The 24,008-nt window shown below is 38.5% G+C and overlaps 1 protein-coding gene across 1 annotated transcript in view; it reads right to left on the bottom strand.

Annotated features, from left to right (window-relative positions):
• Positions 1-420: 420 nt before the first annotated feature.
• The window catches only part of OSTF1 (osteoclast stimulating factor 1), a 52,919-nt gene continuing 29,331 nt past the window's right edge, over positions 421-24,008 (bottom strand). Inside the window, exons 3-10 of the mRNA XM_006086816.3 lie at positions 19,319-19,369; positions 16,408-16,471; positions 14,723-14,776; positions 13,205-13,312; positions 12,195-12,244; positions 8,758-8,836; positions 7,945-8,043; positions 421-941 (exon numbers count right to left, since the gene is read on the bottom strand). Of these exons, the coding sequence (XP_006086878.1) occupies positions 883-941; positions 7,945-8,043; positions 8,758-8,836; positions 12,195-12,244; positions 13,205-13,312; positions 14,723-14,776; positions 16,408-16,471; positions 19,319-19,369 (564 nt within the window). The 3' untranslated portion in view covers positions 421-882. The remainder of the gene's footprint in view (positions 942-7,944; positions 8,044-8,757; positions 8,837-12,194; positions 12,245-13,204; positions 13,313-14,722; positions 14,777-16,407; positions 16,472-19,318; positions 19,370-24,008) is intronic.

The raw sequence follows: 24,008 nt of genomic DNA, 5'->3' as shown, positions 1-24,008 counted from the left end.
ATTTATGCATTCATTGGTTGCTTCTGAACAGAGGTCGAACCTGCAACCTTTGCATATCGAGACGATGCTCTGACCAACTGAGCTACCTGGCCAAGGCAATCATTTCTTTTCTAACCTTTCAAACCTTAAACAATGAGCTGCTAAGTTTCTTCATACCAAGTATAACCTTAGAGATAAAACTGAAAGTTTCATTCTCAGTAAAGTTATATATTTTATTAGAAAGGTATCTTTTCAGTGATTATTGTCTTGAATTTAATCAAAGCAGATACAGAAAGTTGAAAGGAGATTTGGCTATTATGATTCTCCTGTGCTAACAAATACAAAATATAATTTTAAAAAATTAATTCAGTCTTTACCTAAATATAAAAAACTTCTTTATTTACCGGCACAGAGTCATACCAGAAAAACAGACAAAAGGAAAAAAAGTCTCTTAAAATGTTTATTTTTGTCAGAATAACTGACAATTTTCTGTTGTCTTTTGGTTTATTATTATAATAAGCATTTCTCCCCTTGAAAAATCCATTCAAAACATCCTTGAGGTAAAGAAATTTAATTTATAAAACCATCCTGATTTTTTTAAAGAAATAAATTCTTAAAATTCCTTTAACTTGATAAATAGCAATAATCTCTTCTTGTTCTATTCTGTTAAACAAAAACTTACTTTATACAGCGAAGAATCCAGTCACTTATTGGCAAACCAAAGGTGAGAACTATTCATTTACATGTTCTACTCAAACACAGTGCAATACTGCCACGTTCCACGTTCATATGGACATTAAAAAACAAAAACAAAAAACTGTTACCAACACTCTTCTGGCAAAGACAAGGTTTTGGAATGGCAAAAGCAACAGAAGTTTTAGCTCTTAAAGCTTCAGAAAGAAATTAATCTGAGTCATCTTCATCAAGATAATCCTCAGCATTGCTTAATGTTCGAACAGCATCTAAAAAAATAGAGGGAGAAAGCAAAAAAAGAGAAATTAAATATTGCTTGGATTTTGTTTTCATGTTCAAAGCTCCTGACAATTCAACAAATTGTCATCTTTTCTCAGACCCACGGGTTGTTCTTTCCCCAAGGATCTTCTTCAATGTTTGCTTTTCAGCCTAGCTGCTGCCACAGAGGCTGACAAATATACTTGTTTGCACATTCCTTAGACATGCAGAAATGGAAGCACATGGTGTTAAGGTACCATTACTCTATCTCAGACAAAATGCACCACGACCACCGTGGAACACACCAGAAGCCCCTCCCCTGTGACGACTGTGCTTCCAACCTCCCCCAAGGACAAGCGCACACACGACTTCAGTCAGTCAACAACCCGAGGCCTTACCTGAAGGCAAGGTCACTGGGTAGAAAGATAACTAATGAGGGAGAAAAAGGAAAGAGAATGAAAACACAGAAGCTTCAGTTTCATTGTAGAAAACACTGATGAAGTATCCTCAGAAGCAAAAGACTGAAGTGAAAAATAAAAGTTTTGAAATAGAAAGAACTGAACATCATCAAATGTAAAATCAACCTTGAACAGGGTTCAGAAGGAAGACTGGGACTTTAATGTTCACCTATTCAACTGTCTGGTCAAGTTGTTAGGGGCAAAAATAGAATATTGGGGACTAGCTATAGTTTTAAGAAATATTAATCATGCTGCTAACCGTGATTGCCTTGTTCTGATTAAAGAAAGGACATTCTAACCTGGCTGGGAGTTGTACACCCAGGACCCCTGAGTCAACCTCGGAGCTGGCAGTCAACCTAGGACAGCGATGGCGAACCTTTTGAGCTCAGCGTGTCAGCATTTTGAAAAACCCTAACTTAACTCTGGTGCCGTGTGACATACAGAAATTTTTTTATATTTGCAACCATAGTAAAACAAAGACATATTTTTGATATTTATTTTATATATTTAAATGCCATTTAACAAAGAAAAATCAACCAAAAAAATGAGTTCGCGTGTCACCTCTGACACGCGTGTCACAGGTTCGCCATCACTGACCTAGGACCTGCAGTCAACCTTGGAATGCGGTCCATTCTCGTTCAAGAATTGCCTATTATCATGGAAAGATTAACAATCTTGTTGCCCAAACAATGGAGTCTCACCCCAGCCCCCATTACCTGCTTCCCATGCCTATAATTCTTACTTGCCCATGTAATATTGCCCTAACAATATAAGTAGCTGGCTTATGGGGGGTTGCAGAGCAGATTTTTGTGGATGGCCTGCTGCTCTTCCATACTGCCAGGATTATTGGAATAAATGCTCACATATGATTCAACCCTGTCTCTGGTGAATTGGTTCAAGTAGTGACAGGCAGCCCGGACCCATTGGTTGTCCCGTTTCAAAATTTCTATAACAGGTTACACTAGGTATAATTTAAGGGGGGTGGGGGGTTGAAATGCACATACAAACACATTGTTAGAGCTCAATAAATATATGTTATAGCACCCAGATCATGGTCTCTAAATACTATATCCCCACTGCTCATTGGAGATATGACTAATTTCAAGTCTGGGGCAGAAAATGTGTAAAAAAAAAAAAATGCACCTGAAACCACTTGTCATGCCACAAAGCAAGGATCCTACCAAAATCAGCATCACTTTAAAATGGTTCAGGATCCAAACTGAAGAGGCCTCCACTAGCCAAAGTTATCCATAAAGATATTAATTACAAAGAATTAAAACACATCAAATATTTCAGCACACACCAAAGGGAATTCATTGGTCCCTTTGGAGACTGATAGGGAATCAGCACTGTTATTTTGAAACTCTTAAAAGAAAGGTAAAAACCAAGCCTTTATTCTGCTTCTGCTACATGAACTATTTCTCTGGGTAACCAAACAGCTGATGAGAAATTTTTCTTTATGAATTTGCAAGCTAATAACTGAGGGGAAAAGTGACAGAGTTGGAATATCACCATTTGCAACAGATTAGTGAAATAATGGATCTAAACAATGATCACCAGTGGATGCTAACATCATAGGAAGAGTGACAACCAGATATTATATGCCTCTGTGGGAGGACATGATTTTCTTTATGGAACATTCCTTCCTCTCCCCCTAAGATAGCTAGACCTAAATCTAATCAAACATCTAGATCTAACATCATTTTTTTTTTTGGATCTAACATCATTTGACAAAAATGCAGAAGACAGTAGAACATGACGCACAACACCACGGGACTACATACTTATAATGTCTACACTGGGAAATTCAAATAAACTAACCCAGTCTCTTTAATAAATATATATTACAAGGCTAAAAACAGGGGAAGAGGAAAGGAAACACTGATTTAAAAAACTGAGAGTTACCTATCAATTACCTAATTTGGACCCTGACTTATACAAAGTGTAAGTAAGTAAACAGATAAGTAAGCAAAAAATAAGTAAGTAGGCATAAGAAAAATGGCAAATTTTGAAAATCACATTTGATAATATTAAGAACTTATTCATTTTAGGTATGTTAATGATATTGTAGCTTTTTGAAGAATCTTTACATGTTTAGGAAGTGACTACTGAGGAAAGGGGAGGGACAAGGAAGAGTCAGAACAAGGGGGTAGAAACCAATTTATAGGAGAGAAAGAAAGATAAAAGAACAAGTGGGTATAGGACAGAGGGAAACTTCCATGATTTCACTTCCAAACTATTAGAAGTCTCCAGATTGACGATATTCTTCTCCATTCTCCTAAGAGGAGTTCTGGAGACCTGGGAGCAATGTATTTTGTTCTATCCCACACACAAACTTCGGGACTGGCTACTAACTTGGTAACAGCAGCTTTAAGTAAAAGACAAAGAGACAAACAGCAAAGTTCTTTTCCCTCCTACTTTGCTACTACAATCCTGCCTTTTGCGGTATTTGAGATATTACTTGTCCTTCAGTGGTTACTTCTGCACTTTGTTTTAACCTCGTTTCTCCTGTTAGCAAGAGAAGGATAACCTGCCATGGTGCAAACTCAGACTGAATGGAACTCAAGAGACAGAAATGAGCCAGGCAAATAAATTCTTTTTCCTCCCTTCCTTTCACTGACCTCTCTGAGGCAGTTTCTCTGGAAACTTCTTATCTGGACAAATGCTGAGTCATGAGCTGTATCTCTTCATAGCCTATCTTGGTTCATGCCCAGCATGATAATGTATCACCCAGCAGCTCTTCCAATCTCCCCTACCTCATTTCCATTTTTCTTCAGTCTCAGTGCCCTGGACTTACATGTTCCAAATCAAGCATCAGAACTTCGGACAGACAGACAGACAGACAGAGAGACATAAATAACTGGTGGAGGGATAAACACATAACATGGACAAACATCACAGAAGTAATGTTAAGGAAAAGACACAAAAAAGTACATACTGCTTTATTCCATTTATATCAAGTTCAAGAACTGGCAAAGCTAATCTATGGTAAGAGAAGTAATGATACTAAGGGAGGCCTCTGGAGGTTGGAAATGTTTTCCATCTTGATCTGGGTTGTGGCAAATAAGTGTACGCACAGTAAAAAAAAAATTATCACTTAGCTGTACACTTAGAATTTATGTACTTCACTTACTGTAAATTGTACCCCAATTTTTTTATTAGAAAAAGGATTAAAGGGTTCAACCCTCAAATACGACTCTTACCCCATCCTTGTGTCCTAAGGTTATCCTTCATAGTAATTAAAACAAATGAATTATTTTTTTCCTATCAAAAAAAATCCAAGAAGTGGACAATGATATCAGAATATACCTTGTCCAGCTGAGAGTTCATGCTGGCAATTAGTTACACAGCTCAATATTTAAACTCTCATTCCAACTAGGATCAAAATACAAATTAAAATACTTTAACTGGATTGCTGGGGTAATGAAGCAGAAAAACAAAAAAGAAAGAAAAAGGTAACATGAAAATCGAAATATGAAAATTCCATTCTTGGCTCTGTATGCCAGGCCCCAAGATTACCTCCCTAACAAATCTATTATCCAATCAGTACATACGTAGGAAGGCATGCTAAAGACACTTGGAGTGAACAGAGAAAAAGAGCGCCCATCTCCTAGCCCTATTCTACAAAAACGTCAAAAATGTGAGAGACACAGGAGAGCTGGCCACCTGGCCCTCCCTGGTCCAGCTGCTCACGTCAAGGCTTCCGGTGCAGCTCTCTAGGGGCTGAGCACATCTGGCATTTCCCTTGTCTATCATGATCAAGCTCACACTATGCACGAGCTTCTGATAACCTTCAGCTCACAAGAAACCTTACCCCTCAGTCAAGGACATTCTGAAGATACCCGCAGAGCAACAGGAAGTCGATGGCAGAGAAAGGAAATTAGGCCAGAGTCCTACTTCCTAACCCAACCCAGGCAGCAAGGAGCAGGAGGTCCACCTCAAGTAACAGTCTCTCTCCCGCAGGCTGCACATAGCTGCTCAGCAACAATGCAGCTGGGGAGCACCACTCAGCTGGTAAATACTTTCCCTCTCACTTACCAGAACCTATTTCATCTCTGTAGGAGCAATTACTTTAAAGAAAGGTTTGTTCTGCTGGTGAGCACACATGGCTTAAATAATTAAAGAGTCCCAAACTGCTTAACAGCTTACATTATATATCTGAAGTTAAAAGAAATAAGGATCTGGAACAAACACACATCTGGAATAAAGGACAAAAGGGAACAATAGATTTGAGAGGAGGGCTGTGATGGGAATCCCATAATCGGTCAGGAGGATAATTCTGGGAAGCTCTGTTGGTGAGCCAGGAAGAGAAGGGGACTGTGATATTTCTGATGGGCTGAAACAGGAAACCAGGGGACTGACTTTATTTTGTTGCTTCTGCTAGGAATGGAATATGTATAGGACAACATAAGATTGCCTCTTCTCATAAATGAAAGGATACCTGGGGGAGAAATAAGTTTTCCCAGGGTTCAAAACTTAATGGGAAATCAATTCAAATGATAAAAACAGAAATCAGTATCTCATTACACAAACTCTGAAAACGATAATACCTTCAAGTTAAAATGAAAACAAATGCACTTTAGCCTCTATAATAAAGATTTTTCAAAAGTTATATTGTAGTTCTCCACCAAGATTAATCAATCTAAACTTTAAAGCAAGGGTGGGGAATCTTTTTTCTGCCCAGGGCCATTTAGATATTTAAAAAATTCATTCATGGGCCATACAAAATTATCACCTTAAAAATTAGACTGCTATATTTGGTCAAACATTCAATTAACTCACCCCTAATGCATTGGCAGGGCCAGACCAACGATACATGTTTTTTTATTTTTTCAGAGAGGAAGGGAGAAGGAGAAAGAGATAGAAACATCAATGACAAGAGAGAATCATCCAGCAGCTTGCCCCACACTGGGGATCGAGCCCGCAACCGGGGCAGATGCCCCGAATAGGAATTGAACCATGACCTCCTGGTTCATAGGTCGACACTCAACTACTGAGCCACGCCAGCCAAGCCAAACCAATGATTTTGTAGGCCTTAGAAGGCCTGCAGGCCAGACATTCCCCACCCCTGCTCTAAAGCAACACTAAGAAGGGTTGGAATGATGAGTAGCAGTGCTAAAGATTTGGAAAAAAACATTATACTGGTTCCTTTAAAAAAAAAAACAGTGAAAAATATGTATTAATTACATACTTCAAAGTGGTATTAAAATGCCAAACATAGAGTAAGGCTTGAGATGTGAGAAAAAAGAGACGAGAAGTTCCCTCTAACCAAATAATCTCCTACCTTTCTTTTCCTACATCTCTGGGTTTCTCAGGGGCTGATAAGCTAATGATGAATGAAGAGGGGAATCAGAAGAGAAGGATAGGAAGAAGAGTTCAAGGCACACCCTCCAGCATTTCTTTCAGGAATCACATTAGAATCATTCTGGGGGACACATTCAGTAGGCTATGTACTGAGAGGTCAAATAAACATCCGGTCTCTGAGTAGTAATCAGGAATGACTGCAATGCTGTTTAACACCTTTCTTTAACACGTTTTCAAAACAACCACACAATCTTTTCATTTTTTTCAAACCTATTCTCCCACATCAATAGCTATTTTTATCTTTAAGATTATATACCTAAACTTCATCTTTAAAAACCACCCACAGTACTACAAATAAATGCCAAAATGTTTACAAAGTGTAAAATATTTTAATGTATTTTTATTGATTTCAGAGAGGAAGGGAGAGGGAGAAAGAGATAGATAGAAACATCAATGAGGAGAGAGAATCATTGAACAGCTGCCTCCTGCACACCCCTCACTGGGGATCGAGCCTACAACCCAGGCATGTGCCCTGACTAGTAAACAAACCGTGATCTCCTGGTTCATAGGTGGACGCTCAACCACTGAGCCACACCAGCTGGGCTAAAATAGTTTATTGATGTTCTCATTTAAAACAGAAACAAAATATAATCATGGAGCTGTTGAATGCTTAAGTTAAAAAATAGTTAGAGATATCCACTCATAAAAACGTATCTGAAAAGAAGAGATGGAGACCATGGTTCTCTGAAAAGGACTATAATGGAAAGCAAAGTGATTAGAATTTGATTGTAAGAAACTAAGAAATATACAAAAATTTGTATGTTTAATTTGTCTCTTCAAATTTGTTTACATAAGGGTACTCGTCTGTGTTGGAGGTTCTGATTTCGAGCAAGGATAGACAATCTAACTTCAGAATCACCTGAAGAGTTTATCAAGAAATTTTTTTTCCTAATACTAAGTTGAGAAATCTTAGTCATGACAGCACCATTGAAAAAGAAGGGTTAAAACCAAATACCTGCCCAGCTGCCGTGGCTCAGTGGTTGAGTGTCAACCTATGAACCAGGAGGTCACGGTTCGATTCTGGGTTAGAGCACATGTCCAGGTTGTGAGCTCAATCCCCAGTGTGGGGCATGCAGGAGGCAGCTGATCAATGATTCTCTCTCATCACTGATGTTTCTATCTATCTCTTTCTCCCCTCCTTTCCTCTCTGAAATCAATAAAAATATATTTTTAAAAAAACAAAAAAAAATACCTGTTCCCTGTTTCTTTTTCAGGAGAGTTGCGCAGGCAGCATTAGTAGCCATGTCCAGGGCCAGCTTCTTCTCATTGTTTCTTAAATCTGTTCTAGCACCTTTCCCAACACAAGAAACATAAATTAGATGTTTTTGAACACTGTAGCACAGCAATACTCTTTCCACCAAAACTGATTACCTTTGGCAAAACTAACTGGAGAACTTTTCTGGCTCAGAAGTAAGTTTTTTCTTATGTAAAAACAGGGAATTAAGGGATCTTCTCTCATTCTCTATACATCTAACACCTGCTCAGTCAAAGCAGGACACTGCAGCCACAGAAATCTTTCTTAGTTATCAAGACTTTCCTGTGAGAACAGGAGCCTCAGAAACTTTACCCATACAGCTTTCTCAGAGAGGACCTCCTCTGTCTGTTCGTTCTCTCTCTCTCTCTCTCTCTCTCTCTCTCTCTCTCTCTCTCTTTCACACACACACACACACACACACACACACACACACACACACCACAACACCTCTTTCTTCTTCTAAGGTCCTTTAATCCTACAGAAATGTACAATAAATTCTTACTAAAATTAATATATATAATTTTAAAGCTTACCACAGTTTTAATTTAAAATTAAAAACTTATACAAATCATCGAAATAATTCCATCTTATCATCTTATCATAACAACTCTGTGATACAGAGTAGAGGTTAAAAATCCCAGTTTTAAAAAATAAGGAGGCTATTATTTTTCCTATTCTTCCTGCTGGTGTAATTGGATGTAGCCTATTTTTCAGGATAAGCAAAGACCAGGTAAACTCAGCACACTTTACCTTTTGCCAGAAGCAACTCGACAATATCTGCATAACCCTTCCAGGCAGCAGCATGCAAAGCTGTGTCTCCCAACTTGTTCTATGGTGATAAAAAGAGAAAGTAGCTTAATCCCCTCACCTTTTTCACCCAGCCCTCACAACCCCCATCCCCTCTGACAGCTGTCAGTCTGTTTACTATCTATGAGTCTGTTTCTATTTTGTTTGTTAGTTCATTTTGTTCAGTAGATTCCACATGAATGAAATCATATGATGCCATGGCTGGTGTGGCTCAGTTGATTGGAGCATCGTCCTGTGCACTAAAAGGTTGCCGGTTCAATTCCTGGTCAGAGCGTATACCTAGGTTGTGGGTTTGATCCCCAGTGGAGGCACATACGGGAGGCAACCAATCGATGTTTCTCTCATCTCTCTCTCTCACTCTTCCTCTCTCTCTTTCTCTATCTCTCTCTCTCTCTCCCTCTCTCTCTCTCCCTATTCCTCTCTCTAAAATCAGTAAAATATATACTCAGGTGAGGATTTAAAAAAAAAGAAATACAGTACTTGTCCTTTCTCTGACTTGCTTATTTCACTTAGCATAACAGGGTGGTGAACACACAACACATTGTACAGATAATGTATTATAGAATTATACACCGGAAACCTATGTAACTTTATTAACCAATGTCATCCCAATAAATTCAATTTAAAAAATTAACAAAGAAAAAAAAGTAACATTTTAAAAATAGAGTGTAGACTGAAAACACAGGAATTTAAGCTTACTCTAAGTCAGTGATTTTCAACCTTTTTCAACTCATGGCACACATAAACTAATTATTATAATTCTGCGGAACAGCCAAAAATATATTTTTTGCCAAGCCAACAAGAAAAAATAGGTATAACTTTGGTTTACAAAAAAATAATTAATGTAATTACCTATCCTTTTTGCTCCAACGTAACTTTAATTAATTAATTTATTTCTAAAACATCAATTTGTTATTCCACTTATTCATGCATCCATTGGTTAATTCTTGTATGTGCCCTGACCAGGATTGAACCTGCATTCTTGGCCTATCAGGATGACACTCTAATCAACTGAGCTACCTGGCCTGGGTAAAAGTGACTTTTTAAAAAATCAGGTGCCTATACATGTACATAAGGATTTCTGGTACTAAGAATTAACTAAACAAACACAACCTTATTATACAACGTGACCAGGATATGTCCTATATATTTATGGTTCAAGACAGGGCATTCACACAGGACAGCTACTATTGTGTTGTCTGTGGTCATTTTTTTATTTGACAATCTAAGGGAAAAGAGGTCAGTGCCCCTGACTAAATAGTCAGGTATTGCACGTTTTAAAAATTCTTGTAGCACACGATCTGAAAATTACTGCTCTAAGTAAACCGCAAATGAGAAGAAAGTTATAAAATCATATAAAATTCCAAAGAGGGAAAGGAGACTCAAGAGATGGGAGATGAGACATGTAGGGAGATGGAATGGGATGGAGGAAGAGAAACTGCAGTGACAGAACCCAAGCGGAAGCACGGAGGCCTGCAGAGCAAGACACCAGGAGGAAGCCAGCAGACTTCCTTCCACAGAAACCTGGCATGAACTGGGAACTGGAGATGCCTAGAGACACTGGAGCAGGAATGAGGCATGGGGGTGAAAACAAGGGTACTGGGAAAAAGTGTTTATAAGAAGTAACCCCAGAACCCCAGATCACCTGCCTCTCTCCTTGCTGCCAGAGGATTCAGTACAGATGCTAGAATTACCCTGTCAAGAAATTAAGCAGAGAGTTTTCTAGCTCATGGACATGAGGTACAAAAGAAGGTGGCAATAAGGCCAGGAAATACAACCAGGGGCTAGCTGAAAAACCTAAAACCTGAGCAGTAAGACCGCTCTCCCAGGAAGCTGGAGGTTACTTTTCTGTTGAAGCTGATCCGCCCCACATGTGGAGGAGGGAGGGAGTACTCATCCTGGCACATAGAGACAACCCAACAAAATAGCCAGGACTTCACCACTTCGCCCTGTGGAGAAGCCCACCAGACAACAAGCCCCATAAGCACACAGAGCTTCTAATTACACTTAAACATGAAGGGACAAAGACACTAGGTATTTGAGGAAAATCTCCTGTATCTGAAAAAGAACCAAAACAAAAAGTCCAATGAATCTCTGAGGGAAAAGATACAGTACGGTGAATCGCAGGAAATGTTTTCAAAAGCTATAATTAACATCAGAGATATAAGGCAATATTAAATAATGAAACAAGAAATAAAGAACGCCATTTAAAATAACAATCAGAGTGAAAGAAAGAGCTTGGGGTAAACAGAATTTTAAGACTGCCCCCAAGACTCCTGCTCCTGGCACACGCCCACTGGATAATTCCCTCCCTTTGAGTCGTGGTCGAGACCAGTAAATATAATAAAATATCACTCCCATAATTAGGTGTCTAATCAGTTGATATGGAGTTCATCAAAAGGGAGATTATACTGGGTAGGCCTGACCTAATCAGGTGTGCCCTTTCCCAAAAACAGGTATAGTGTCAGAGACACAGTCTGTCGCTGGCCTTGAGGAAGAAAGCAAATAGTCATGCTGTGAACTGTCTATAGAGATGAGTGGTCTCAGAAAGCTGAGGTCCACATTACTACCAGTACAAGAAACTCAAGTCTCCTGGCAACCTCAAGAGCTTGGAAAAGGATGTGATCTCCATTTGAGAATCCCACTCTAGCCATACCTATATTCCAACCTATGAGAACTGAGCAGAGAACCCATCTACGTCATTTTGGTCTACAGAAAATACAAGGTAAATGGGTGTTATTTTAGGCTGCTATTTTTGTGGTAATTTGTTACATAGCAATAGAAAAGTTATAAAATAGAAAAGGCAACCAAAATAAAACATGAAGATAAAAGTGAGAAAAATCTTAGAACCAAGAAAATTGGAGGTTCAACCTAAGACGTCTAACATAGCTACTAATTGGCATTCAGAACCAAAGAACAAAGAAAATGATCAGAGAATGAGCATATGAACTATAAAAGAAATAATACAAGATATTTTTCCAGGCTGAAAAAATTCACCATGGTTATTGGGAAAAGACCCACACGGAAGCCCATCACTGTGAAATTTTCGAACACCAAAGTTAAAGACGCCAATGAAGAGAAAAAGTAGATCACACACAAAAGAATGGGAATCAAAATGGCATCAAACCTCTCAAAAGCAACCCCAGAGAGTAGAATACCATGGAGGCATGCCTGCAAAATTTGGAAAGAAACCATTTACAACCTATAATTCTGTCAACCAAATAATGAGTAGCCAGCTCCCCTCTCTCAGGAATCTACTTGAAGACATGTGATTCATGATATGATTTTCAAGACACTATGATATGATTTTTTCATGCCCATAAGCTGCACAGAAAGAACAAGACAGGTGTGTTAAATGACTTTCATGTAAAGAATCTTACCTGTTGGTCCAGTTCAATGTTTGGCTGAGTAAATAGCATTTCTACTATATCTGAAATTCAAGGAGAAAAAATAATAATTTTTTAAGATTTTTTTTAAAGTCTGATAAAACTAGGCATAATAAGTTTATAGAAGAGAATTCTTTAGAAGAATCTTCAGGAAAATCCTTACAACAAATTTTTCAAAATATATCTAAATTGAAATCTTAAGACTCTAAAAGGGAGAATTACTTTGGGAATTTTTTTTCCCCCAAACAATTTGGCTTTTGCATTTTCACATGACATCTATTATAGGAGTATTTTTACATTTGCTATGATACCTAATATTTATAACACTAACTTGTGTTTATTAGCTAAAATAAACTGGGTATCTTTTGGGACACAACCATAAATTTCCCGTTAGCTATGTGCTATTTAATTTGTTGGGTTTTTTTGTTTCTCATTGTTGTTGGGATTATGTTTTTGGGTTGTAGAGAGAGGTGTAAAGAGAGTGGTTGTGGCAGAATGTTGGCCAGTTTGAAATACATCTAGAAATTCCATCTGTCATTATTACGAGGGACTGTAACAGAGAAAGTTACCAACTGAATCACTAACTCAAGCAAATGCTCTTTCTCCTGAATCTAGCAGTTTGCATTAATCTTCAAATGTATATGATCAAAGCATATGTCATGGAAAAGCTAAGCTAGAGGAGTCCATTCTGCCCCTTCCTTCTGTACGATTAGATATTGGGGTTTGTTTTTAAATGACTGTTGTTTTCCTGTAACTGTGCCAAGTCTGAGGAAAGGAAGCTTCCATTCTTTCAAGTCAAAGAGGTCCACGTAGGAAGGCTGACTGATGACATTCAACCTACTGTGTTACAAAGAAAGCTTCCAGGATCAGGGTTATTGGCTGATGTTCTAAAAGATTTGAAAAGAATAACCAATTTTTTTTTCATTTCTGTAAATCTGACTCCCCTAGATGAAGTACATTTTTCAGAAGCACAGACATTTATGGTAACAAACAAAATGGAATACCTTTGTGACCCCCGTGACAAGCCCAGTACAAGGCAGTGCTGCCAGCTTTGTCTAAGCCATTGACACCAACTCGGTTGTCCAGACACTCTCTCAACCAGCTCAAGTTTCCTGGGGAAAAAATTTACATTTATAAAAACACATGAAAAAGAATTTTTGTTTTTGTTTGGCCTTTAAATCAATTTCTTCCTGCATACATTTCCACTTGCAATGGCTTAATCAGCAAGTCTGAAAATAAGACCTGCTGAGTAATGCATCTATTATGGTATATTTTGACTTCCAGTTTATTAATGGAAAGCATTAACATCAATTTTTAATAGTAGGTTAATGGGAAAAGTTGCCTAAATGGGTCTGCTTAAGGTATTTTTACTCTATAAAAAATAGATACTTTTTCCTTTGTGAATTCCTGAAATTTGGGGGTGGGGGGGAGTCAAACCTAAGAAAAAGCAGACACTACCTATATTCTTATTTTAAATGCACTTTCAGTTCTTACAAGAAAATAAACACTAAATAACCTACTCAGACTTTCTACTCATATATTAAAGTATAATACTGATTTAAAATCCCCTGGCTAATGCCCTAAATATCTAATTTACAAAAAAAAAGTTTTAAATGTCAGTTTTGTAGCTCTACTTATGCACAATCCTAAGCCAATAATTTCCTTTTGCATATTCAGATTTCAAAACGACCTAAAATAGAATAAAAGAATCCTTGCAAACACTCCCCATGCAGGGTTTCTCAACAGTAGACTTATTGACATTTGAGGTTGGAGAATTCTTTGTTATCGGTGCTGTCCTGTAGCCTATAGTATATTCAGCAACATCCCCAGCCTTTACCCAAAAGGTGCCAGTGGTATTCCCCTAGTCATGGCAGTCAAAATGTCTCCAGATATTGCCTAATGTTCTAGGGTGTGGAGGGAGGGAATTACCCTCAGTGGAAAACTACTGATCTACAGGATAAAGCCTCCGGTACAAGGCCCATCCCGTTGCTCCCTCCTTCCCGATTCCTCCCTTATCACACACACCATCAACACTCTCCCAAATGCAATACCTCCAAGAAGCCCCCACCCTCCTGCCCTCCTGTTACTCATTCTGGCCTCTGGAGCCTGTTTAACTCAAACAGGCTTCCATTGCCGTACATATCACACCATCTTGTTCTGTCACACACATCTCTGTCTTTCCAGACTTTAACCTCTGGGAGTCACAGACCATCCCTTTCCACTTGCCACTGAGCACGGGGTATATAAGGCACTCAAAAGTGTGAGTGACTGACAATTTAAAATCAAAATTACACGTATCTCTCTAGGATGACAGAAGGCAGAACAGAGACTGCCTCTGGGGGAGACAGGGATTTAACTAGAACGGGAACTCTCTGGGATGATAGAAACATTCTAGATCTTGGATCTTGATCTTGGTATTGGTTACATGGCTGTACACATTCGTCACAAGTCACCAAACTGTATAATTAAAATCTCTGTGTGTCACTGTTCTGCATATCTCAGTCGAAAAGAATCACACCTACCTCTTTTTGCAGCTTCATGCAGTGGATTGTCAATGGATTCAGCCTGCTCAGCCACTAGACGGGAAAGATAAAGTATAAACCCAGCGTTGAGAGTGGCACCCAAATGGTTCACTAAAGCCTTCACAGTCCCCCAGCTCCCACAGAGCCAGGGCCTTCTGCAATCCAGCTTCCCTTACTGAGAGTGTGTGAGGTGGGGGGGGGGGGAGCAGAATAGCAGAAAATCTAAATGATGTTTCCCGCTTTAAAAGAAGCTGAATTATGTGTTCAATGAAACCAAGCTAAGCAATGACACAATAACAGAGCAATTAACTGCAAGTATAAACAAAACAAACAGATCCATGGCCTGCATACCAGTTTATTCCAGTATTTAATAAACAAATTTAGTCACAAAAATACAAAAGAAAGACTTTGATGTTCATTTTTACGTTTTGAAAAAGCACGCTCTATGAAGATGGCTGAAAATCATTGTTTCCAGTGTGTGTGTATGGGGGGAGGAGAGAGAGAGGAAAATATTTTGCTTCCTGTATTCAGAAAGGGCAATGAGTACACCTACCTGCCTCCAAGGAAGGTGTGTTCACTGCTATCCTAGAACCAGCAGGGGTGACAAGACTATTGTTCCAATGAAACTTCAGACACATGCCCTCCCTCCATAAAGGGCTGGAACTGGATACTCCCTTGGCTACCAGGGATCCAGGGCCACATTTTACACTCTCAGTGTCTATGAACATTTTACACCCTCGGGAATCAGGTATATTTGAGATTTTCAAGGTTAGAGAAATGGAGAAATGTTTAAACTCTTTTTAAATCCAGAACAGTATCGCCCTCAAACCAGGGCAGGTGGGGCCCCTGTGTTGGGCCCCAAGCCTCAGCCCTCCATCCTCTCCCATCCTCCCTCCCACTAGGAGCTTTCAAGTGCCTTCCTTGACATTTTCTAAAGTCCCCTTCCAGTGCTTAGAACTGGTGCCTGATACCAGCCCCATTGGCCTAAGGATGCATCCAATGCCAAAGTCAAAAGGAACCTTAGATGTGATTTAAATCGACCCTCTCATCATACAGATAGGGAACAGTCCTGGAGGTAGCAGTGCAGTGCCTTCAGCAAGGTGCGTGGTTATTAGGCAGTGGAAGGAAACGCATTAGAACCCAGGACCCCTTGTTTATCAATCCTGGGCTCTATTGACTTTGCCGATTTCTAGGAAACTCTGCTTTCTCCTCCCTCCAACTACAAGTGTGTTCAGAGCAGGGGCCACATCTCTCTGGTCAAGCTGCCCAAACCGCCCCTGAAAGGCATCTGATGAACATCACTGCCCCCAGAATGAATTAACAAGGCAGGGTTACTTCATCAGGAAAGAAAGGGCTAGTCTAAGAAACCATCCGTGAGATGTAGTTTAACAGCAAAAAAAAAAAAAAGTTCTAAGAGTTGAATGAAGTAAAACGTGTGTTTCCTTGGAAACCCTGGGTCCTTTCAAGAATGCTACAATGCCTTTTCTTAAGCCAATGAGTCAAGGCTCAAGCACTTCTACTGTCCATGACCATTTTATTAACAGGAGGCTCACGGAGAAGAAAATGTCCTACACTGACAGTGACTCCATTGATTTCTCAGCCAGAGCAACAAGCAGAAAGGCCTCAGGAGCCAGGGAACTGGAAGTGCACAGAGCATACCAAAGTGCAGCCCCGGCCATGCTTACCATAGTTGCTTGGGATTAGTCCAGTCCTGCCTTTGGAGGTGCCTTTCCACCAACTGGTATCACTCTGGGGAAAGACGAGTTTTAAGTGGTACCAAATCCAGTGTACATTCAATCACTTTTAACACCATTGGACTCTCATGGAGCGTACCAGCCCTACAAAATGCCCATCGGCCCTGCTCACAATCATCAAGCTTCCTCATTTCCTAGTTACGGGTGTCCATTCATCTTATCACTAAATTACAAATATTCACACATCTGTCTGCAACAAATTAAACGCATTTCATCACAGAGCCTCAACAATCAAACAGATCAAACCGAGATAATACGAATGAAAAGAAAAAAATTACATTTGGTTTATACAGACTACGTATAGAATTTTTTTGTCCAGACTAATTTTTATTAGCGTCAAGACTTTTTGTTTGTTTTCTAAAGATCTCTTTATTTCACCTTTATTTTTGAGATAAATTTTTACTACAGAATAATCCAAACCTATACAAAAGTAGAAAGAACACTAAATGAACCTACACGTACCCATTTTCAACCACATGAATTATTTACTTATGGACAACACTGCTTCATATACACCCCCACCTATAACTTTCCTCCCCTTCAGATTAACTTGAAATAAATTCTAGACATCATATTATTTCAATATCTGCAAATATTTCAATATGTATCTCTGAAAGATAAGGACTTCTCAGACATAATTATAACATTATCACAGATTCAAATTGTTTCAACAATTTCTTAGTATCATCAAATATCTAAATCAATACTTAAATTTTCCAGTTGTTCCATAACTTGGAATCCAAATAAGAGCCAAACAATAGGATTGATTGATTTGCCTCTTAAGTTTCTTTTATTCTATAGGTTCCCCCTTCATTTGTTTTTTTTACTCCTTCACCGTCTACTTGTTGAAAAAAAAAAATCATCCATTTGTTTTGTAGTTTCCAACAGCCTGGATTTTGCCTGTTGAATTCCTGTGTTAGCAAAAATGTGTTTTTCTGTTCCCTGTATTGCCTCTAAATTGTTCATTAGTTTTAGAGGCTTAATTAGATTTAGATTCAATTTTTTTTTTGGCAAGACTATTTCATCTTGATCTCTCTCATCGAAAGACACACAATGTCTGGTGATCTCTCATTTTGGAATGTTAGTAACCACTGAAGAACATTATCTGGATCCATTATTTCATAGGGGTTGCAAAAAGGATGACATTCTAATTCCATCATTCCCACATCATTTAAATAACTAGACTACCTCTTTAAAGAGAAACTCTCCCTCATCAACTCCCAGGCTCTCCAGAGATGAAATTCATGAAAAAAAGGCAGAATAAATGCTGATTATTTACCGTAACAGATGTCAGAATAAAAAGTTGGTTCCCTCACATCCCCTCAGGGTGTCTGATAATGTTTATTTTGATATATCATTAGGAATTCATAATTTAAGCATAGTAAATGTGTTTCAATCCTTGGGAATTGCTGCTCTAATTGACTGCTCAAGTTGTCCTGTCTTTGGCTAGCGGCAGCCTCTCCAACATAGTTCCTGTGTCTTTCTAACGTGACCCTACGTCAGTGATGGCGAACCTTTTGAGCTCGGCGTGTCAGCATTTTGAAAAACCCTAACTTAACTCTGGTGCCGTGTCACATATAGAAATTTTTTGATATTTGCAACCATAGTAAAACAAAGATTTATATTTTTGATACTTATTTTATATATTTAAATGCCATTTAACAAAGAAAAATCAACCAAAAAAATGAGTTCGCGTGTCACCTCTGACACGCGTGCCATAGGTTCGAAATCACTGCCCAAGGTAGTTTTGGTAGCTTCCTGGCATTCTAAAAACAAGAAGTTAGGGATTATCTTGTACCTTAACTGCCCCAGACCTGGTACCAACAAAAGAGCCTTGATCCTTTTAATGGGAAACAATATAGAATTATTAGTTGGTTATTTTTTTTTCTAGGCCTTTTCAAAGTACAGAGCAGGAGATAATGTCTTGTTTCATTTTAGGTAAAATATGTTCTATTCAAATGCAGAGCTACAGGGTTTTTACTTACCCTCGTTGATCTTACATCCATATATTCTTTCTTGCAGGCTGAAAATCCAGTTTTCAACTACACTGACCTAGTGACTCATTTGCTCCAAAATACACATGCAACTCTCTCAGAATAGTGATAGTAACAATCTCCAACAAAATCATGCTTAAAAATAATTTACAATTTTTTTTGGCAGTTCTTTTTGTCCTTCATCCATCTTCTACTAGAGATGTCAGTCCAACTGCTGAGTTTTAAAGTCACTTAGAATAGATCCTCTCTGTGTGGTTATTACAATGAAGTTCACTTGATTCGGGCTGCTTTTAATTTTCAGGGATTGCTTTTTACCAATTTAATTGTATGACTATGAAAAAGTTTACATGATTCCAAAGTGAGATCTCCAAAATAAAGTATAATTTTTAAGAAGTCTATCTTCCATCTATGTTCCTTCTACTCTATTTTCCTCCCCCACCCACAGAAGAAACTATTTTTCAAATTTTATTTTACGACTCCTCCTTTGACTTTTTATTACAAATTGAAGAAAATAGGTTTATGTATATCCTCTCACGTTTTCTTAGATAAGTGATGGCCTGCTATCCACATTTATTCATCTTGCTTTTTTCACTTAAATTACTCCACAGTACGGGTATTCCTTACTCTTTGTAGCTTCATCATACTCCAATTCAGAGGTTTATTCAACTGTTTTCTTGTTTTTCGACATATGAGGTATTTTTAATCGTATGCTATTATAAACTGTGCTAAAATGAATAGACTTGAGCATATGTATTTCTAGATACACATTTAAATAATGTTATGGTTATACAAAATAGTCATACATCTTTAATTCATACATGGGATGACAAAATTTTAGCTGGGCTTACCATGTCAGTAATGTAGATAATATCACCTTCCTCAAAGTACAATTCATCTGGCTAAAAGAAAAAAAAATGTTTTTAAGTTTGACTCCATGTGATAGTTTCATGAATTAGAATATGATTATGATAATTATGTAGATTCCATATAGTAAAGTATTCAATGTGGTTTTAAGTTACATAAACTATTTCACAAAACATTATTAACAAATTGGCACATGTATCGAAGCTGAATTTTTCCCATTTGAACTTCAAGGAACTATAACAAATAAAGATTCCCCAAATACACACATCATATTCTTCCACAATGAAAGGAGGGCATTTTATATAAAAATAGAATGTTAAATAAAACTTCTTTCTTATAGAAACTCCAAAAGGTGATACATATTTCTTTATCTATAGATATATATAAAAGCCTAAGTGGCCGTTACAACTGGTCGACCTCTTGACCAGTCGCTATGACGAGCACTGACCACCAAGGGCCAGACACTCAACACAGGAGCTGCTCCCTGGTGGTCAATGCACTCCCACAGCAGGAGGACCCCTCAGCCAGAAGCCAGGCTCATGGCTGGCGAGCACAGCTGCTGCGGCTGCAGACAGGTGCAGCGGGACCAGGATGAGCGGGAGCAGCATGATGCCCGTCCCTAGCCGGGCACCTGTCGCTTCACGCACTGCTACATCCCTCAGGGGATGTCGGACTGCTGGTTTCAGCCTGGCCTGTGGGGATCGGGCCGAAACCGGCTCTCCGACATCCCCCGAGGGGTCCCGGATTGTGAGAGGGCGCAGGCCAAGTTGAGGGACCCCACCAGTGCACAAATCCATGCACCAGGCCTCTAGTAAAAAGGATAAATGTCTAGAATTAAAACCATGACAAATGACTAGAAGCTTGGCTCTTTCCTAAATGATTAGGCATCAATACTTAAACACTTTCATATCAACATCCACTAAATGCTTTGAGAAAACTATTATCCTATCTCTTTATGTTCAGAGAGAATGAACATTTTATATGTGAGAATAGTTAATACACAATTCAACCATGAAAGATATGGAGCTGATAGATATGACCATAAGCAGGTAAGGGATTAGTTGATTACAGTTAGTATGTGCTCTGGCCCATACCAGCCAAATGTCTGACACACTCTCTGAACAAATCCAGGCACTTTAATTAAACATCTTCTTTTCCCCATTAGTAGATAACACTTATCAGCATGACCTTATGAGTAAATAGGACGATGTAGTCAGAGGGAGTTTCAGATATTGAGAAATGTTTACATTGTCATGTTGAGTGAAAAATGTAGGGCACAAAATTTCACACAGGGTAAGATCACAATAATGTATGAAATAAGTATTTTCAAATATTTCTACTTTTATTACTTTCATAATTTTAGTTGTAAAAATACTTTCTTCATAAGAGGCTTTGGTATTTCCTATTATAGTTATTCTTCCATATAAATAAAATCTATGCTAGCAAAACAAATTATTTCATCCATTTCTTTTTCCATTTGTTTATCTCCTCTCTCAGTCACTGACCAGGGTGACTGAGAGAGGAGATGACTTTGCACTAGCAATTTATTTAGTATCAAAGCTGATCTATATCATTGTTATAACTATTTCCTCCTAATATAAATGAAGACTATAACAGCTACATCATGCTTTAAACAACCACAGTACATGAATATTTACATGCATTATGAATTCAAATATCAAAATTAGCAATTAATGATAACAAAAAATGGCTAAGTTCCTTTAAAAGGTAACTTTCTGAAGCATTTGTTGCATTTACACTTTTATTTACAGAGACTATACTTACACATAGCACAAGCTATGCAAAATTAATTGAAACTATGTAGACTTGATGATACACATTTTAATATTATTTGAAATGGGCATTTAGGAGGAAAAAACAAAGCCTGCCCCCTAAGATTTTCTCTAACTCTTCTCTAAAATGTTCTGATGATCTATGATCGATATGACTACCAATATGTGATGGACATAGAAAGTGATTAGGGAAACAAACTATTTCCTTTTGTATTTCCCTCTCAGAGAAGCTAGAAAGGGGACTCACTTACCATCATAGAAAGCATCCCAACTAGACATAGCAGCCGCCCCATAACAGTAAGGTTGGCCTTACTGGCAACACCATTTGACTATCTCTCCTTCAGATGACAGTAAGAGATGGGAGAAGAGAATGAAATAGGATATAAGAAAGTATGGAAAACAGAATATATGTGAAAATGTAGCTTTTTTTTGGAGTGACTAAGTTTCCTGGAGTTTTGAAAGAGCTCAATGCCTTGAAGAGATCTTTCTGGTCTTAGAGCCATCTTATTCTGTACTTCTCTAAGTGCTAATCCTACCCCCTTGTGTCTAAAAGTGAGTCCTCCTCAATCAGTGCTTTCATTGAAATTAAGGAGTCATCTCTGTCTACAGTTTTGGTCTCCTCCTAAAAACGTGAAAGCAAAATCTGCCTAAATTTTCTCATTTAATAAGATTTCACCCTTGGAAGCAAAAGGCACATTTTGAAAAAGTATCAAACAAATACCTCAACAAAAACAAAGTGAACACACACACACACAAACACACACACACGCGCGCGTGCGCACGCAACCCCTGCATTTAGTCTTTCCCACACAAAAAAAGGAATAAAGCCCAGAGGAATGGAAAATAAGTGCTTAATGGGTAGGGGGTTTCTTTTGGGGTGATGAAAATGTTTTGGAACTAGACAGAGATGATGGCTGACAACACTGTGAATGTATTAAACTTGAGAGTGGTTAAATTTTTTTTTTTTTAAGAAGTCAGCCTGGTTGTAAGTGTGACTGGAGTCCAGCAGTACTTCCTTTTTTGGCAGAACTCACTTACTGGTTGTGGTATAGACTGACCTTTGTTTGGGTGCTCAGGGATTCTTTTATTGTGTGCATTCTTTTCCCTCCATCACCATGTATCCCCTCTATGCCTTCTTCCATCTAAAGTGGTCAATTTTATGTAATGAAAATTTTACCTCAATTGTTTAAAAGGCAATAAAAGCCTAGAACAATTAAAACTCTTAATGTCTTTTAAGTAATTCTTGTCCTGCGTGGTTTGGTTAAGTGGCATCTGGAAAATGTCACTAAGTACGGTCATTTTGCTACTTCTCAGCTTTCTTTCGGTTTGGTTTTTAAATTAATGGCTGCTATTCAACAGCAATGTCTACCACAAGCCACATATTAGGTCAGACGTGTTTTTTAACTGAGGCAATAAGCAGGCGGCCAATTTCAATCAGGTGTAAGAAGGCCTCGCTATTTTTTTCATCTTGAGAAAAGAGAGTGGGTGGTTTATTTTCTTTTTAGTCAATAGTTCCCAGACACACAATGCTACTTACTACCCATAAAATATCTTCTCCAAAAAAAACTAGCGGCAGCTTGTCCTGAACATAGCTAAGGAGGTGGTCTACCAAGTTCTTTAGACTGTTGATGGCAGTATAGACCAACAGTCGCCAACCTTTCAGACCTCACAGACCAGCAGTGGTCCGCGGACCACCGGTTGGCGACCGCTGGTATAGACAACAAGGTAATTTCATGATTTTAGAACTCAGATAGATTTTACCTGTAATAGTCACACTTTCCATTAAGAAACCACTTACAGGACACTTACTGTAAATTGTTCAATGAGGATCTACTTTTAAATTCCTGGCATCATATTCATGGAACAGAAATAGGAAGATAGTGACATAGTCAAGTAAGCATTTCTCTATTTCCAGCTTGTTCTTTGGTTTTTACCCACATTCCTCCTTTTTCTCCCCTTGAAGAACCACAAGATATCAGAACAAGTAAATTGTTGGCCATTGCAACGTTACAGTGATGGGTACAACTTGGTAATATATATTCTCATTCCTGTTCCATATATTCTTGGTAACATATAATTCCCAAGGTATTAATTTTGTTGGTTTATGGAAATATATATTTTATTTTAAAAAATTTAGAACACTGTGAGGTACTTTTGACATTTTTCAGATTTGTCAATGCAGAGCCTCAAAAGTTAATAAAAAGGAAAAAAATCAAATTGACACATATATTTTATTTAACAATTTATAGTATTATTTTGTCCCAGGAATTGGGTGGACACTTACAAATACAGTGGGGCCTTGACTTATGAGTGTCCTGACTAACGAGTTGAGATACAAGCTGTCTCTCGTTCGATTTTTTGCATTGAGTTGATAGAGTAATTTGAGTTAACGAGCTCCTTAACGAGCTCGGTCTCGAACGAATTAAACTCGTAAGTCAAGGCCCCACTGTATTAACTAATTTAATCCTCACCAGGGACATTGCCAGGTGGGTGCTACTCTTATTGCCACATTATAGGTAAGAAACATATCCAAGGCCACAGACCAGGTACATGGTAGACCCCAGACTTGAACCAAGACAGTAAAATTCTTGAGTCCCTGCTCTTCCCTACCACTTATGCTTTCTCTCATTTGGAAGGGTCCTGCATACCCATTATTGGTCATCATGGTGTCATGACCTGGTTAAAAAGCAGTGGCTGCCCTAACCGGTTTGGCTCAGTAGATAGAGCATCAGCCTGCAGACTGAAGGGTCTCAGGTTCGATTCCAGTCAAGGGCACATGCTTGGGTTGCCGGCTCAATCCCCGGGGGGCGGGGGGGGGGGGGGGGGGGTTTGTGTAAAACCAAGAAAGAAGAAATCAAGAAAAAGGGAGCGAAAGCAGCAC

Source organism: Myotis lucifugus, unplaced genomic scaffold (genome assembly GCF_000147115.1).
Source record: "Myotis lucifugus unplaced genomic scaffold, Myoluc2.0 scaffold_31, whole genome shotgun sequence".
NCBI lineage: Eukaryota > Metazoa > Chordata > Mammalia > Chiroptera > Vespertilionidae > Myotis > Myotis lucifugus.
The sequence above is the reverse complement of the archived record's forward strand: the minus strand, read 5'-3'. Positions and strand labels throughout refer to the sequence as shown.